The 15,450-nt window shown below is 39.7% G+C and overlaps 4 protein-coding genes across 4 annotated transcripts; 1 reads left to right on the top strand and 3 right to left on the bottom strand.

The window, feature by feature from the left end:
* Window positions 1-1,157: 1,157 nt before the first annotated feature.
* NAT2 (DUF1279 domain-containing protein) lies at window positions 1,158-1,944 on the bottom strand (the record flags this gene model as incomplete). Its single annotated transcript, XM_049254570.1, has 2 exons — window positions 1,158-1,306; window positions 1,362-1,944. The coding sequence occupies 2 exons, from the start codon at window positions 1,942-1,944 to the stop codon at window positions 1,158-1,160; spliced, it is 732 nt and encodes a 243-aa protein (XP_049106395.1).
* A 460-nt stretch (window positions 1,945-2,404) lies between these two features.
* LOZ57_005540 (uncharacterized protein) lies at window positions 2,405-3,280 on the top strand (the record flags this gene model as incomplete). Its single annotated transcript, XM_049254569.1, has 2 exons — window positions 2,405-3,204; window positions 3,271-3,280. 2 exons carry the CDS (start codon window positions 2,405-2,407, stop codon window positions 3,278-3,280), a joined length of 810 nt encoding a protein of 269 aa, XP_049106394.1.
* Window positions 3,281-3,613: 333 nt separating this feature from the next.
* Window positions 3,614-4,063, bottom strand: COA1 (cytochrome oxidase assembly protein 1; the record flags this gene model as incomplete). Its single annotated transcript, XM_049254568.1, has 2 exons — window positions 3,614-3,736; window positions 3,815-4,063. The coding sequence occupies 2 exons, from the start codon at window positions 4,061-4,063 to the stop codon at window positions 3,614-3,616; spliced, it is 372 nt and encodes a 123-aa protein (XP_049106393.1).
* Window positions 4,064-5,838: 1,775 nt separating this feature from the next.
* On the bottom strand, window positions 5,839-8,944 carry LOZ57_005538 (uncharacterized protein; the record flags this gene model as incomplete). Its single annotated transcript, XM_049254567.1, has 2 exons — window positions 5,839-8,618; window positions 8,674-8,944. The coding sequence occupies 2 exons, from the start codon at window positions 8,942-8,944 to the stop codon at window positions 5,839-5,841; spliced, it is 3,051 nt and encodes a 1,016-aa protein (XP_049106392.1).
* Window positions 8,945-15,450: the final 6,506 nt, after the last annotated feature.

Below are 15,450 nucleotides of genomic sequence, written 5' to 3'. Positions count from 1 at the left end.
AAGGGGGGTGGATTCTTTGAATACTATGCACATTTGAAAAGAAAGCGTCCCCATTGTTGCCATTTTCTCCTACCCCCTCCCTCATACCAGACTGTAGGCTGCGGCATTCTAGGAGTAAGCTCATGCGGGTAATATTAGCAAAATAAATGGTAGGTGTTATTGATTGTGAGGTATTAAATAGAATCCTAGGGAAGATTTAATTATGTATGTACTAATATGTGCTTATGACTTTGAAATACATGCTAATTTGCTGCTACTGCGGTATGAATCTGAGAAAGTGCACTCTGAGCTCTTCTGTACCCTCTTAGTTTAAATAGCATTTGACTGGAAGAGACATCTGTCTGTCCCAAAGACTTGATTATTGACAATCCCATGGTAAGCTAGCTTTTCCATTCAATGGGCCTAGCATCCAGACAGCTAAAACCAAATACTAGCAAGCCGAGTAGCAAGCTTGGTTCGCCTGTTTGCTCAAAACGTTAAAAAGCAAAGAACAATAGCTCGCTAGAAGAAAATGGAGTCAAGAAATACCATGAGACGGTACCCCAAATTTATCCTTGCTGATGCCAACCATTGTTGATTTCGGGTATGAGGTGATAAAATCTGGGCTACCTGGGGTCAACGTGCAGAATACGCCTGGCTATGTATGCTGCTTTACCGGAAGCTGGCAACTAGTTCGACGGTGATTCCTTTTGATTGGAACTAAACAAATATAAATTGGTATAACTAAACCACTCATCTATCTTTACTCCACCAGTTAGATCTGACGGCATGAACCAACGAACTTTATCAATAGGCGCTGTTGAACACTATTTCAAGAGTTTTGAGTCCTAACTAAGAAATTATGTACATACATTTGAAGAAGTTACGTTTCGTGTCCTTCACTTCATCCTGGATGTACTCCCCACAGGACAATTATACATCAAGGTTCCTACCTAAGGAGACTAGATTAGTTATATCTCATATGCTGTTCTAAAATTTAACCTACATAAGCTAGTAAAAGGTCTAATGGGATGCTCCTTCCGTCTGCCTGAAACGCCATGTAATTCGGCATCAGGAAGTGGGCTCGATGTCCCAAAAATATATTCCCGGTAGCCAAGAGTCTGAGATTGCACGCATGCATGTCTGGAAACATGAAGGTGTAGATGAACGTGTTTCTACTAACCTTTTGGCTTCTGCCTTCCAATATTCCACCCCCATCGCCTTAATGTTTTGACAACATGAGGTGTGACCGCAGCGGTAAGTGGAACCCGAAAGAAAATAAGGCTCTTATGCACCGCATATGCTAGAGCAAGCTGTGTCCAGATACCTGCCAACATTGTCAGAAAATTATCAGACAGGTTATTGATAGACGGCAAACATACTAGCTCCCTCCCCTGTCACTTTGTTTTCGGGTGGAGTAATGCCATGATCCAATGCGGTGGTCTCGAATCCCGTTGTTATCGCTACATGTCCCGATTCAGGAGGCTCGGAATTGCTCGCCTTGCGGCCCCAGAGTGGTCCAACGGCATTCTTGGCCGACTCAACGACGACATGTTCATAGTGGCCGATGCGCTCAACGCCCAATAGCCTGACAGCTGCAAAGCAAAATGGGAAATCTAGTGCTGATAAAAATAAATACACACCCAGTGCAGACCATCCGTATTCTCGAGAAAGCTTGCGCATTCGTGCAGAGAACGTTTGGGGTGTAGGGGACGACGACTTGGTGGAAGTAAAGCGACGGGAGTGTCGAAAGAATAAGCTGGGAATAGACCATAGAGTTACAGGGCGGAAGCTATCGGGTTTGACTTGTCGTGTCGATTTGCTGAGTGTGTGAACAGTTTGGCCATCGAATTGAACGGTTATCGAGGGTTGGGTCGGCCTTGGTATTTTGCTAAATTTGCCCAAGGAGAAGGAAGAATGATACCGACAAGGAAGATGCCAGGTTTGGATCAGTGGACGCCGCATTGCAGTTCTTGTTGCTCTGTGCAGAGCTCCAGCTTTAGGCCAACTATAGCTCTCAAGGCCTTTAGATTGGCTCAATATTCGACTAGGCGGTAGTAAGTAGAGGTAGGAAAGAGCACTTTACTCCAGGCTGCGTTAGCTATGGATGATACTCGGCGGTAAAGACACTTGCTCCACTATAATTCACACCTCTACCACTCAACAGATGGTGCTGGTTGTATGTAAATACGTATGTCTGAATCTGTACGAAGTCATAGGAGATTACTCCGTAAAAAATCTCACATCTTGCATTAGTTAACTAGCTAGGTTACTCCGTAGTTAACTGACTAAACTAACTGACCAACAATCCGGATAATTAATTTTCCATTACTAAATTTCGCAAATGGAAACCAAGAAACCTTTCATGCACAACCTTCAATAAGTGACTTTGAGGTTGTCATTTCCGTCTGTGATACTGCCAGATATGCCTCCATGCCTTATTAGAAAAAGTCTCCGGCAGCTGTTTCCCAATAAACTGAGCAATTCACCTCTCCCACCGCAAAGAATTTCACAACGATTGTTCGGCATAAAGTCCTTATATCCTCCGAAAACGAACCGATTCAATGTTGGCGCAGATATACCAATTCTCACATCCTCACCTTCTGCAGCATCTGAGCGCAAAGCAAATACTCTTCCCTTACGCTCTGGCGCTCTCGCCATAAAGAAGGGTATGTCTGCCGTTTTTGACCCAGAAACTGGTACAAGAACACCCTGTACCGTTCTCCAATTAGACAGAGTCCAGGTCATTTCGCATAAGACCCGTGATAAGCATGGGTATTTTGCAGTACAAGTTGGGTCAGGGTGGAAACATGAGGGCAATGTTACAAAGCCTATGCTTGGCCATTTTTCGGCGAATAGAGTCTCACCAAAGCGATATATTCAGGAATTCCGAGTCAAAGATGAAATGGGTCTACTGCCCGTTGGCGAGATGATAAACGCGGATTGGTTTCAAGAAGGACAGTTTGTTGATGTGCGATCTAACAGCCGGGGCATGGGGTTTTCTGGTGTTATGAAACGATGGGGATTTGGTGGGCAGGATCGAAGCCATGGTGTTAGCTTAACGCATCGATCTTTGGGATCAACTGGCCCGAGTCAAGGCGGTGGTTCGAGAGTGTATCCAGGAAAAAAGATGCCTGGAAATATGGGGAATGAACAAGTTACGATACAAAATTTGAGGGTTCTCAAAATTGATGCAGAAAAGGGGCTTCTAGTTGTAAAGGGCAAGTCAAAAATTTTGGATTTGTTTCTTCACTGCTTTTTTCACTGCTCATGCTAATTTATCTTTTGCAGGGAGTGTTAGCGGGCCAAAGGGACGTTGCGTGAAGATACAGGATGCCATCAAGAAGCCTTGGCCCGTGATTCCCGCTCAATCAGACTCTGGATTGAAAAATTAGCGATAATATCCCTTTTGTATATTATACAGCATTTGATGAGTGGCAGTTCTTATTTGCATTCTTATTTTAAATGCAAAATATCACCTTAAAATCTTAACCCCGTTTTTGTATTCCGTAGAAGCAACCATTCGGATGTACAGTATGTACTATACATACGAGTACTCTGTACCTTCTTCGCCTAAACCCCGAGGAAAAAAGCTGCCGAAGAAACGCCTTGTAAACGGGATTTTGTAGAATCCTTAAACTGGCTCGGCTTGCTGCTTCCCGTCCGCAGTCATCGAACCCTGGAAGGGATCGCCTTCATCAAGTAGCAGAATTACTGTTCCGTCTTCCATCTCCAGGCTCCAGTCCTCAGTGTGAAACTAAGTAGTGATACTGAATGAGCAAAATATAGTTACCCATCTTAAGAAGGGCAATAGGGCACGCTGGTAAAAACTTACGAAACCCATACGGTTTGCTCGAATACTCTTGAACCGCATTTTTCCTTTAGCGCGCGTACCTTTAACCCAAAAAGAAATATCTATCCGTCCATGAAGCTGATTCATCTCGCCACTAATCCACGGGACTTTTTGGGCAAAGTAGATCTCGTCTCCCAAAATTTCTCTCGCTTTCGATGATGTTCGTAGTGCATACATGGTGCTATTAACGACACTGGAGGACGATTTTTGGTAATTAAAGATCCCAAACATGGAAGCCGCAATTATGGTGGCAAAAATGGGAATAGTTTTAATCCATTGCCGATGGGAGTTGATTGACGGAAGCTCGCGGTCTGCCCTTCGTGTTAAGAGGGGGCCTGTATTGGGGCCTGGGGCTGCAACCAGGGAACGTCGAGAAGAAAAAACATAGCGTCGAATTCTGCTAGTATTTGAAGGTCGAAAAGGCCTAACACAATTCATAATAATTGTCGAGAGGTTCCACGCCCCTGTTTTTGATTCCAGAAGTTTGTTTTCTACAGCTCCTCCAAAACTACAATGTGCTGGGGGTAGTGTTATGTAACGGCTCGGAAAATTGGTATTCCGAGGGTATGGAATTCTGCCACCCACATAGCTACTACACCTCCTCCATACTGACATACAGCAAACTTGATTGGTAATCCCTCTTTTTAAATCGACTTACGGGCCTATTTGACTTCATAGAAAATGGGTGAGGTTACTACCATGGCGGCTGCTCGTCTTCGTAGGACATTTCGCTATCCCAGCTTTGACAATGATGACAGCCTACGGGAGGAGTTAGATGAACAGGGTGCGGAAATGAACACAATAACTTCACTTTTCATACATACCCAGGAGAACTTTCTGACAGGAACTCTTTAGAACAAGAGGCTTTAATAGACGATCTTCGTCGTCAAAACGAGAAAAGGAATGTTCAGTATCAGGTAAGGTGGTGTTTGTGTTTACAAATTCCCTGCTACCTTTTTTAAGGGTGTTGACTATCTCTGCAGTATATATTAACTGTCTTCCCACTGTTGTGTTCATTAATATATATTCCATTCCTATTATCGCCTGGCCGAAGTGCTCTTCAGATATCCTGCTCTCTTCTAGGGTGTGCTTCCCTTTTATGCTCAGCATATATCATGTGGTGTCTCATACCAGTGCACCGGGGTACAAAGGGAAAGCGTCCGATGATGAATATAGAGCAACAAAGTGAAGTTTTAAAACGACACATATTCTCAGGCAATGCATTGCTATGTGTATTTCTTTTAGTGGCAGCCAGTCCCACTGATGATATATCTGATTCGAAAGACACTCTGTGGATACTCAATACAGTTCCAGGTGGTCAGCTCTTCTTTCTGCTATTTAATCCGAAGTATCTAAAATTCTTTCTATAGTGGTTTGCCTTACCATCTACATGGCTCGCAGAACAATGATGTCTGTTAATATTGGAGAACTAGAGCATCTTCGTTATGAATATAAAGGTGCTTGAACTGGAAACCAAAGTTGAATTATAATACTGTTCGCTTGGGTTCAATTCTAAAAGGTTCCACCTCTCATCTAAGAAATTCACTTATGCTCACCCCAAGAAATGCATCAGTATTTTGCAGGGCCTTTTCGGCTTTTGGGTCCAGAAGTGCATTGTCGACACTTGTTCTACTCAGCACCTTGGGATGCTGGTTTTATTCTACTAAAATTAATTTTCATATCACCAAATACCTACTTCTTTCTTCCTTTCTTGAATTTTGAATGAAGATTTTGGGTTGTGCCTACCCTGTATTTAGTATACATTGCATGAAATGACCAGGCAGTACTTTTAACACACACAACTACACCAATCCCAAATTATTCTAGAGTTGTATTCTCAACTTATGCTAGGAATAGGGGTGATATAAACGCTGATGAAACAGCTTAGGTTTGATGCAGAATTGTTCATAAATATCCTGCTTCAATCAAGCCAATTGTATTGAAACATCAAAAATAGACAAGGGCACGAGTTTGCTTCATTCACAAGCTCAGCGGCACAAAAAGATTCACGCCCACGCTTCACTGTCAATGTCCGCTGCCTCTCCCTCCGCCCACTGCATGGCCATTATTTTCGCCCTTCGATTCTTTTCGTTCTCTGTCATAGGCTTCGACTCAACCACGATCATTGACTCCGATGATGGGGAAGCCGTGGAAGGGGACTCGCTTAGTTCAAAAGCTTGTTCGCCGTATATAGGATTCGACTGGATGCTGCGAGTTTCGACATCGACGGCAGTAGAGTGTGGAGATTGGTTGTTTGTAACTGGAGTACCAGTATCTTGTACAATTTGTTGCTCATAAATTTGCTTCGCTCTCGTGGCTTCTATCTGTGACCTGGGTCCCATTTCTTCTTGGTCACTGGGAACAAAAGGGTCTTCTGTGTACCGGACCTTAGGGGCTTTTCTTTTCGGCACGATCCTACCTCTCTCCGTGCGAAGATTATGGATAGAAATAGCGTCAGGCTGGAACTCTTCGTCTTCTTTCGATCGCAATTTATTCCTCACTGCGGCGGCTCTGGAGGACCTACCGCCTAGATCAGACTGTATAATGGTAGTGTTCTCCGAAATCCCGTCAAGGCCAAACGCAGAGGTGCTATTTCCAATTTGATGTTGTCGTACAGAAACGATATGGGTATTATGATGAGCTAGGGCGTCTCCAGCCATGTTCTGCAAGGCCGAAACAGAAGCTTCTGGGTCAGAATATTCAAAAGTGATACCTTCTGTAACCTCGTAACGGTTTGTCATGTCCTCTCTAAAAACCGCGTTGCTTGGAATGACAAATTTAGTCGAGCTAACTGTAGCAGTCCCTAATGTCGGGTCAATGGCAATGTCCCCGTCGTCCTGTGTTTCTGAAGGATTGTTCCTGTTATTAATCATGAGCAACGGATCAATACCAGTGGTATCACCGATAGGAGGGGCTGATCCATCAGCTTCGTCATGATAGATGTCATGATCATCAAGAACTGGATCAAGCTCCTTCGCCTTCTCTGCCTCTTCGAGCCGCTTCTTCAGCCTACGTGTCTCTGTAAGATGCTCACCGTGGTCACCCGCCTTAATAATCCAATTAATATTTGACTGGCTAAAATCGACAAGACTTTCGACGCTTCTAGGATCAGCCACTTTCCTTGTGTCGTGGCCGAGTGAGGTTCCAGTGGGCTCATAGGGCTTCATTGTCGGGTCACGGCGACAGGCTCCGCAGGAACAAATCTTTCGACATTTTGGACAGCTCCAATTCAATTGCTCCAAAGTCTCGCGCGGCGATATATCAAATGCCCTATAAAGACTACCATAGCAGTAGCTCACGGCACAGGAGCTGCATGTAGCCAGCTTCCATTTGGGCTCGGGAGTCTTGCAAATATGGCAACTGCCGTGTTGTTTCCGGAATTTTTCAGAGCGGCGAATCCTACGACGTTTTCTGACTTGGCCATCGTCATTAACTTCAATTACTTCGTTATGTTCCTCACGGATATCTGGTTTTGTGATGTCGTTCCATGGCCGTCTCTTCAGTTCCTCTTGGCAAATCTCAGCCAGGGATTTCTTCTCAAGGCGGCCCGTCTCTACTGAAAGGGGTTCCAAAGATTCGCCAATGGTCGATGTGCGACTTCGAAATTGTAATATTTGATTTCGCCAAATCTCATGCTGTTTAGTCAGATCCTTCCATCGAAACTGCTCGACCCATTTAAGTCTCGAGATACATGCACAGCTTCTACCAATCGAGTAACATTCCAGGCAGATATCGTAATTATCATCATCTCCATCTGTAAGCTTTCCAATACAAGAAGTACACGTTAGGAACCGGTTGAAAATGTTGCATCTGCAATATGAACATATGACATTACTGCTGAATTCAATGCACTCGACATTTTGCGGCTCTGGAAGATCCCTAGAAAAGGTTTCTGAGAGCAAGATCTCTGTGTATAGAGAGAAGAGGCGTCGGAAATCCTTTTGCAATTGCCGTACTTTAGGGTTACCACGTGGATCTGCCCCTCGCAAACGGTCAGAGTACAGCATTAACGTGTAATATATGATAGCTTTATTCTTGTATTGTTCATCTCGACAAACCATTCTGGCTTTCGGGAGGGCTTCATTGATGGCCATTTCTAAAGTTTCCACGGTAGTTCTATTCCACGCTACTTTCATGGTTCTCGTACCTCTATTCCATACTTGATGAGGTGCCAGCGGGGGAATGAGAATAAAATCGCCAACTTTTTGCTCAACCACGTATGTTTTAAATGGTGCTAGCTTCCAGGCATTTATCTGTGCGAAATGGTCCTCGATCTCAATATCGTGTCCGAGTCGGGAAAGCCAATACTCCGAGACCAGGTGCCTATCTTTGGTTTCTGTCATGAACCAGATGGACGAGCCTGGTTTTGTGATGTTTCCATCCTCAACAAGGCCTGAAGATGTTTCAACCATTATGTTGTGCCCCAGTGTTGCACACATTTCTCGATGAGACGGAGTATACGTCCCTTCGTGTCCGATATAACACATTAAATTTTCTGCTCTCATTTCTGGCGGAAGACAGCTCATTAAGTCCCCAGACCTCGCAATACTGCCGTTAGAACCGGCAGTCGAGTGATTCAAGTAAAACAAGAACGGAGGAAGTAGACTTCCTAACTTCTCGTGCCACACGGGGGGGCAATCGATGTCTTTAAGATAAATACGCTGTCTATCCATATCTTTATAATTCGTGTCGGTCCACTGATCCGTCAGCAACGGCATGTTCTTCAAGTAATGGCCGATAGTTAAAGGGAGGTTTGATTTGACGGTAATATTCCTCGCGTTTTCCGCTATTAAACCCTTTTATTAGTTGACGTCTAAAAGCGTGCTTATATATAACATTACTCTTCTTCCCATGATTGTCCTTTAGCCATTGTGACGAGAATGTCCATTTTTCTAACCGTTCCTGGTATCCCTCGACCACTAACGGTTTACCGCCCATAATAACATGTAGTTGAACCAACTTCTCAAAATCTTCAATCCCCTGCTCATCGATAGCATCGCAGTGAATCCTGACGACGTATTCAAAATTTGGAGTGGACTCAACTAAGGCGGCAAGATCGAGATTCGGTGAGATGGGTTCGAAAGATGCACGCGGTTGTCTTCGAGGAGCCATTGCTAACTTTCGATGTCCGAACCCACATTACCCTTGGGTTTTCAAATGGATCAAGTAGCCCGTCCTGGCTGGTTCTGTATTGAGCTTAAGGGGAAGTACAGAGTAACCGATATCCGTTAAGGGTTATGGATCCAAGATGAGGCTTCCAGTCGCATACCGAAATGTAGCATTGGGCTTACCTCATCCCCTCAGACGAATGCTGCTAAGATTCCTTAGCGCAAATTTAGTGTTCTAAACTTACTTATTCTGGTAATTCTACCAGAACCTGAGCAGTCCAGTGTCTGAGCCATCTTCCAGATTTTTTGCAGTAAGTAGTAAGTAAGAAATCATCATGCAATTTTGAAATTTGTAACTTAAGCTGGTAATTTCAAATGAAGTATCTGAATTCAAGTATTTGATATGATATGAGTTACTATAAACTCACTTTATTACTTCAGATCAAGAATATGTATTATATCTACAGAGTGATTTAATCTACTTCATATCATCAGATTTTTCCATTTCTATTTAATGAAGAGAAATAAGACATAAAATGCTTATTTTATAAATTGTTGAAGAAATAAAAATATTTTATGAATTATAATTTTATATAACTGTAAGACTCTGTGCTGCAGCCATCTTATATTCATCTCATTATTCAAAAGAGATTTATAAAATCTTCTTGATGCTTAGATGATTATGCTCTTAGTCACTCAGAGTTCATAAACTCTGTAACTGATTATATAATCTCATTAACACAGTGAAACATATGGGAAATTCATCACAGATGCTTTCTTATAAAGATTAGTGACAGTATATCTAGAAACTCTAGATACTATTGTAGCAATATGAATTATCTCTCTTTCTCATATACTTAGATTTTTTTATAATTACTTCACACTGAATTAATTTTACTTATGAAAATCATAAATCATTGCCATATTATCTATAATCATCTGATTCTAACAGTTTATCACTTAAAAGAGCAGATGGTTCAAGAATGATTTCTAAAAATAATGAGATAGAATTAGGCTGACTGCAGAGACAGAGATTTCTCAACTGAAATCCCATTTCTAATGCACTAATGGGAAATTGGGATGGGACTGGGAATTGATAGTTCAAACTGAGATGGGACTGGGACTTGAGTTTCAAGTACTGAGATGGGAATGGGACTTAATTTAAAGAAATTGAAATTATTTAATTAGGGATAGAGATCCCCAATTTCCCTAAACTTAAAATAAAACCTTATTTTATACTATTTTTAGTACCAAAATCATATACAAATGTATATATGCATTTTGACTTGATGTGCCAATTTTTCTATTTTGTCATATTTTGGTGTAAAAATACACTTTCAAAATAAAGTTTGAAAAAAAATTAAAGTTGTTTTAGGGATTGGGAAATCCAGGGATGGGACATAACATAGAAAATTTGAAACTGGAAAGGGAATGGGACTTGTTTTCATATTTTGGGATGGGATTGGGACCAATTTTCAAATTTTGGGAAGGAATTGTGTCATGCCCACTGTAGACTAGACCTGCCCTAAGAGCTAGTATCTTATTAGTTAGCATAGCTCTAATCTCACTAGTACTTAAAGCCACACTGGTCTTCTTTCACAGAAGATCAGTGATGAGTTCTTCTCTTACTGTGCATATAGCAATACTACTTTGATACTATAAGTGCAACTTAGTTATCTTTCTTACACTGTAGACTTAATACATTGTTCTCTAGCATCTATCTTATAGACTGCCATCTTACAGTTCTCATTGCTAAAAATGTGAGATGATTCATTAAGCTACTCTGTTAGAAAACTTCTTTCTATTCTATCTTCTCAATATCAACACATTTTACACAACAACAAACACAATTCCACACTGTTAGATACAATTAGATACTATGGCTGGAACCAGAAGTGGAAACAGAAAGAAACAAATAGATATGAATTCTGACAATAATTCACAGATTAAAGTCTCTACCACTGTCTCTCAGAAAGAACAGATGAGTCAGACTATAGCATCAGAGACTATAGCTGAAACTTCTTCAATGAATAATCAAGAAGCATCAGTAGTGCAAGTTGAACACTTAATTAATGCTTTCAGTAAGTCAATGAATGTTGACACTTCAGAGAGAGCAACTTCAAGAGAACAGACATCAGAAGCTGTCATTTTAAATCAGAAAAAGAACATTACAGTTCAGAATCTTCTTTATGATGCAGATCAAATCATCATGAAGCTTGAGACAAAGCTCAATCTCATCAAGAAAAAACAAAAGATTTAAAGATTGGAAAATCTCATTAAGAACAATGAAATCTTCAATAATTCTTCACTGAAGAAAAGAACTGAATGGAATCAAGAAACAATATCTCCTACATCTTTCTTTAATCTGACACTCAGAATGCAACTGATTTCTCCAAAATTAATCACAGAGAACATCAAAGACACAACAGATGCATAAGTGACAGCACTGAAAGTGCAATGAAAGAACTCTTTCTGTGATGAAAGTGCAAAAAACATAGATTCTGTGTGTGCTTCAATCTGAAAAGTGGAAAAAAGATTCATTGTCTGAACTCTCAAGAATTTAGAAGAGTTTATCACTGCCTCCAAAGTCTTCCATCTCTACCAAGAGAAATACTTCAAGAACAATGATAAACACAAGATATTGGAAGTCATTCAACACTTTGAACCAAAGCTATTGATCAAGTGGTCACATAACTTTAAGAATTCTGAGAAAAGAACCTCATGGGAAGACTTAAAAGCATGATTAAAATGTCAAATTGTGGACTCAAAACACACTCTTAGAAATGCAGAATGTGAATATCTGACACTGATGCAGAAGAAAAATCAAAAAGTGCATGACTTTGTCATGTAATTAGAGACTCTGAAATGCAGACTGAAACACAAATATGATGAACATCAGAGAAAATCACACCTCTATTCAAAGATGCTCAGTGAAGTACATGCTGAATATGATAAGTATGCAGATAACTTTGATGCACTTAACTATGACACACTGATACAAAGACTTACCACTGCAGAGAGAAACATTTCAGAAAAGTACAAGAAATTAAAGCTCAAAACATTTTCTTCATTCTTCTTTCATCAGAAAGATAGTAAGAAAACCTACTACAAAGAAAAGAAAAAGAGCAAGTCATGGAACAATAAAACAGATCAAAACTCAGAGTATGATAATTTCTCAGCAGACAAAAGCAGCAGAAAGTGTAAGTTTGATAATGAATTGATATCATATTGTACTTTCCACAAGTGAAAAGAGCATGCAACTGAAGATTGCTTGATTCTGAAGAAACAGAAATTGATGAACATCATGTCAAAAAATGAATAAAAGAGTTTATTAACACCATGATGGCTCTAAATTTATACAAGAAGTGGCAAAGTCTCATGTCTTTTCTGATCACAGTACAGATTCAATCAGCAACAGAGAAAGAAACAGTTCTGGTCTTAGTGAACTCAGAAGCAGAAGCAAACTTCATTGATCAATACTGAGTTAAATCAAAAGAACTGATTAATGATGAAAAACTCCTTAAGTTAGTCAAAACAATTGATGAACACAAGATACAGTTATGGAACCCATCATCTTGCTGTCAGCACAACCAACAGTAATGAGATTATGCAGTCAGTGAGTCAAGAGTTTGAAAGTATTGACCTAATCAATTACAATATGATCTTAGACTACTCTTGACTCAAAGAAATCAATTCACTGATTAACTGACAGAAGAACAACTGAACATACTGACAAAACATCTCTGAAGATCTTTAAAAATCAGAGATTATCTCAGCTGAAGAAGCTATGGCAGAAGTTATTACAGAGACTTAAACTTATATGGTCTTAATTGATGAACTTCTTATCACAGACAATGATTGAGATATCAGTGTGCTCTACAGCACAAACATTGCAGACACTGTGTCAGAATCTTCTGACTATGTTATGCCACTCACACAAAGTTTCTCCAAAGATAACACTGACATTGCAATTAATGATGCAAATGTTGTGAATTCTGTGTTGACATTGTCTGACTATGTTACATCATATGCACACATCTTCTCTGAAGAAAACACTGTCAATTCATCCAGACCACTAAACACTGAACATGTCATAGATCTGAAGAAAGAGAAGAAACCATCATTCATGCCAATCTATAATCTGTCAGAAACAGAGCTTGCAGTACTCTGGAAATACATAACTGATGCACTGAAGAAGAAATGAATTCAACTCTCAAAAAGCTCAGCTGAGACATCTATACTCTTTGCATCAAAGAAGAATGAAGGTCTCAGACTCTGTGTAGACTATAGAGATTTTAATCACATTACACTAAAGAATAGATATTCATTATCATTAGTTAGTGAAATGTTAGACAGATTGTCTGATGCTAAGATCTACACAAAGCTTAATTTCAGAGATGCTTATCATTGTATCTTAATATGCAAAACTGATAGATGAAAGATCACATTCCACATTCATTATGATCATTATGAATATAGAGTAATGTTTTTTGATCTTATTAATGCATCTGCCACTTTTCAAGCTTACATAAATGAAGCTCTTGCAGATTTACTAAATGTGTGCTGTGTAGTCTATCTGAATGACATTCTTATATATTCAAATAGCATGGAAGAACATAAGACACACACATGTAAAATATTAGAGTGCTTGAAGTGTGCAGTACTGTTTGTCAAACAATTTAAATGTAAGTTTGCAACAGAAAAAGTCTTCTTCTTGGGGTTTGTCATAGAATCCAAGAGTATTTCAATGGAAATAAATAGAGTGTTGACCATTCTAGACTGATCAACTCTCAAAAGCATTAAGAAAGTTCAATTCTTTCTTGAATTTACAAATTTCTATCACCACTTTATTCATGTCTATTCACACATAGTAAATGCACTCTTTGAGCTCACCAAAGAGAATACAAAGGAGAAACAGCACAACTTTGACTGAACAAAAGACATTCAAAGCACATTTGAAGAACTAAAAAGAAGCTTTATCTCAGCACCTTGCCTAGCACACTTTAACAATCAGCAGCACATTCAGTTAGAACTAGATACATCTGATTATGCAGTAGCAGCTATTCTTACACAACTTCAAGAAGATGAACTATGACACCCAGTTATCTTCTGAAGTAGAAAGCTAATTGACACAGAAATCCACTATGATACTCATGACAAAGAACTTTTAGCTATAGTAGCTGCATTCAAACACTGAACACACTATCTGGAGGGAAGTCAGAAATCAGTACATGTCTTGTCTGACCATGTCAATCTACAGTTCTTTATGACAATCAAGAGCTTAAACAGACATCAGACAAGATGGGCAGAAGCACTTAGCACATATGACTTCATATTACTGCACCATCTGAGTAAATTAAATCCAGCAGATGCACCAAGTCATCAATCAGATTACAAAGATGTTTATCATGATGAGACTCTTCTATCTACTCTGCAACAGAAGATCAGGCATGGTGTTCAACTAGAATGAAATCTAAAGAACAACAAACAGTTGACTTTCATAGTAAACTGCATCAGAGTGCATGATTGAATGCTAAAAGCACAAGAAACAAATAAAAACACAGATGTTGGCACAAATTCTTCTCTTACATTGCACTCAATACAGACAATAACATCATCAGAAGACATTAGAGAATCAATTCTTGTGTCAAGATTTATAATTAATGCTGTCATGAAGTCTGAGACAGTCTACACTGAAATGTCTGAATTCTTAATCTCTCTATTGCTGCAGCTCCAAGAGCTGGACACATTTGTGTTCATTCAAAGAAGAGAGATGGAGAAGAAAGATGTCTTCATGACTGAAGATGTAACATGAACAATTTTCAAAGACAATGTGCTATGAGCAAATAATAGGGCATATGTATCTAGTCAATCAGCATTAATCAATGAGATTATATGCTTAAATCATGATGATTCACAGAGGGGTCACTTTGGAATGAAACATATCATTGAAGCCATTCAAGATAAGTACTATTGGCATGAACTTATCAAGAATGTAGTGGATTATGTCAAGACATGTGATATCTGTCAGAGAATCAAACCCAGAAGACATAAAACATATGGGGAATTAGAAACTATTTCAATGTCTTCACAATTCATGAAGTCAATCTCAATGAACTTCATCACAGAGTTATCTCTCTTCAATTGAAGAGACAATATCTTTAATGTCATTCTAGTAGTGGTGGACATCTATATAAAATTCACCCTATATCTATCATGTAGAAAAGACATCAACACAGAAGACTTAGCAGAACTATGCTATGAGCACATCTTTACTATCTATGATACATTCAAGAATTTGATTTCTGACAGAAGATCTCTATTTACAAGCAACTATTGATCAACTCTATGCTTCTACTTTGGTGCAAAACAAAGATTAAGCACCACTTACCATTCTCAAACAGATGGTCAAACAGAAAGACAAAATCAAACTCTGAAACATTACTTACAAGAATTTATTAATTACCACCAAAATGATTGAGTGCAATGACTATCTATGGCTCAACACAC

Source organism: Ophidiomyces ophidiicola (assembly GCF_022830035.1).
Source record: "Ophidiomyces ophidiicola strain CBS 122913 chromosome Unknown scaffold_29, whole genome shotgun sequence".
Classification (NCBI taxonomy): Eukaryota; Fungi; Ascomycota; class Eurotiomycetes; order Onygenales; family Onygenaceae; genus Ophidiomyces; species Ophidiomyces ophidiicola.
This window is presented reverse-complemented; position numbering and strand designations above follow the sequence as displayed.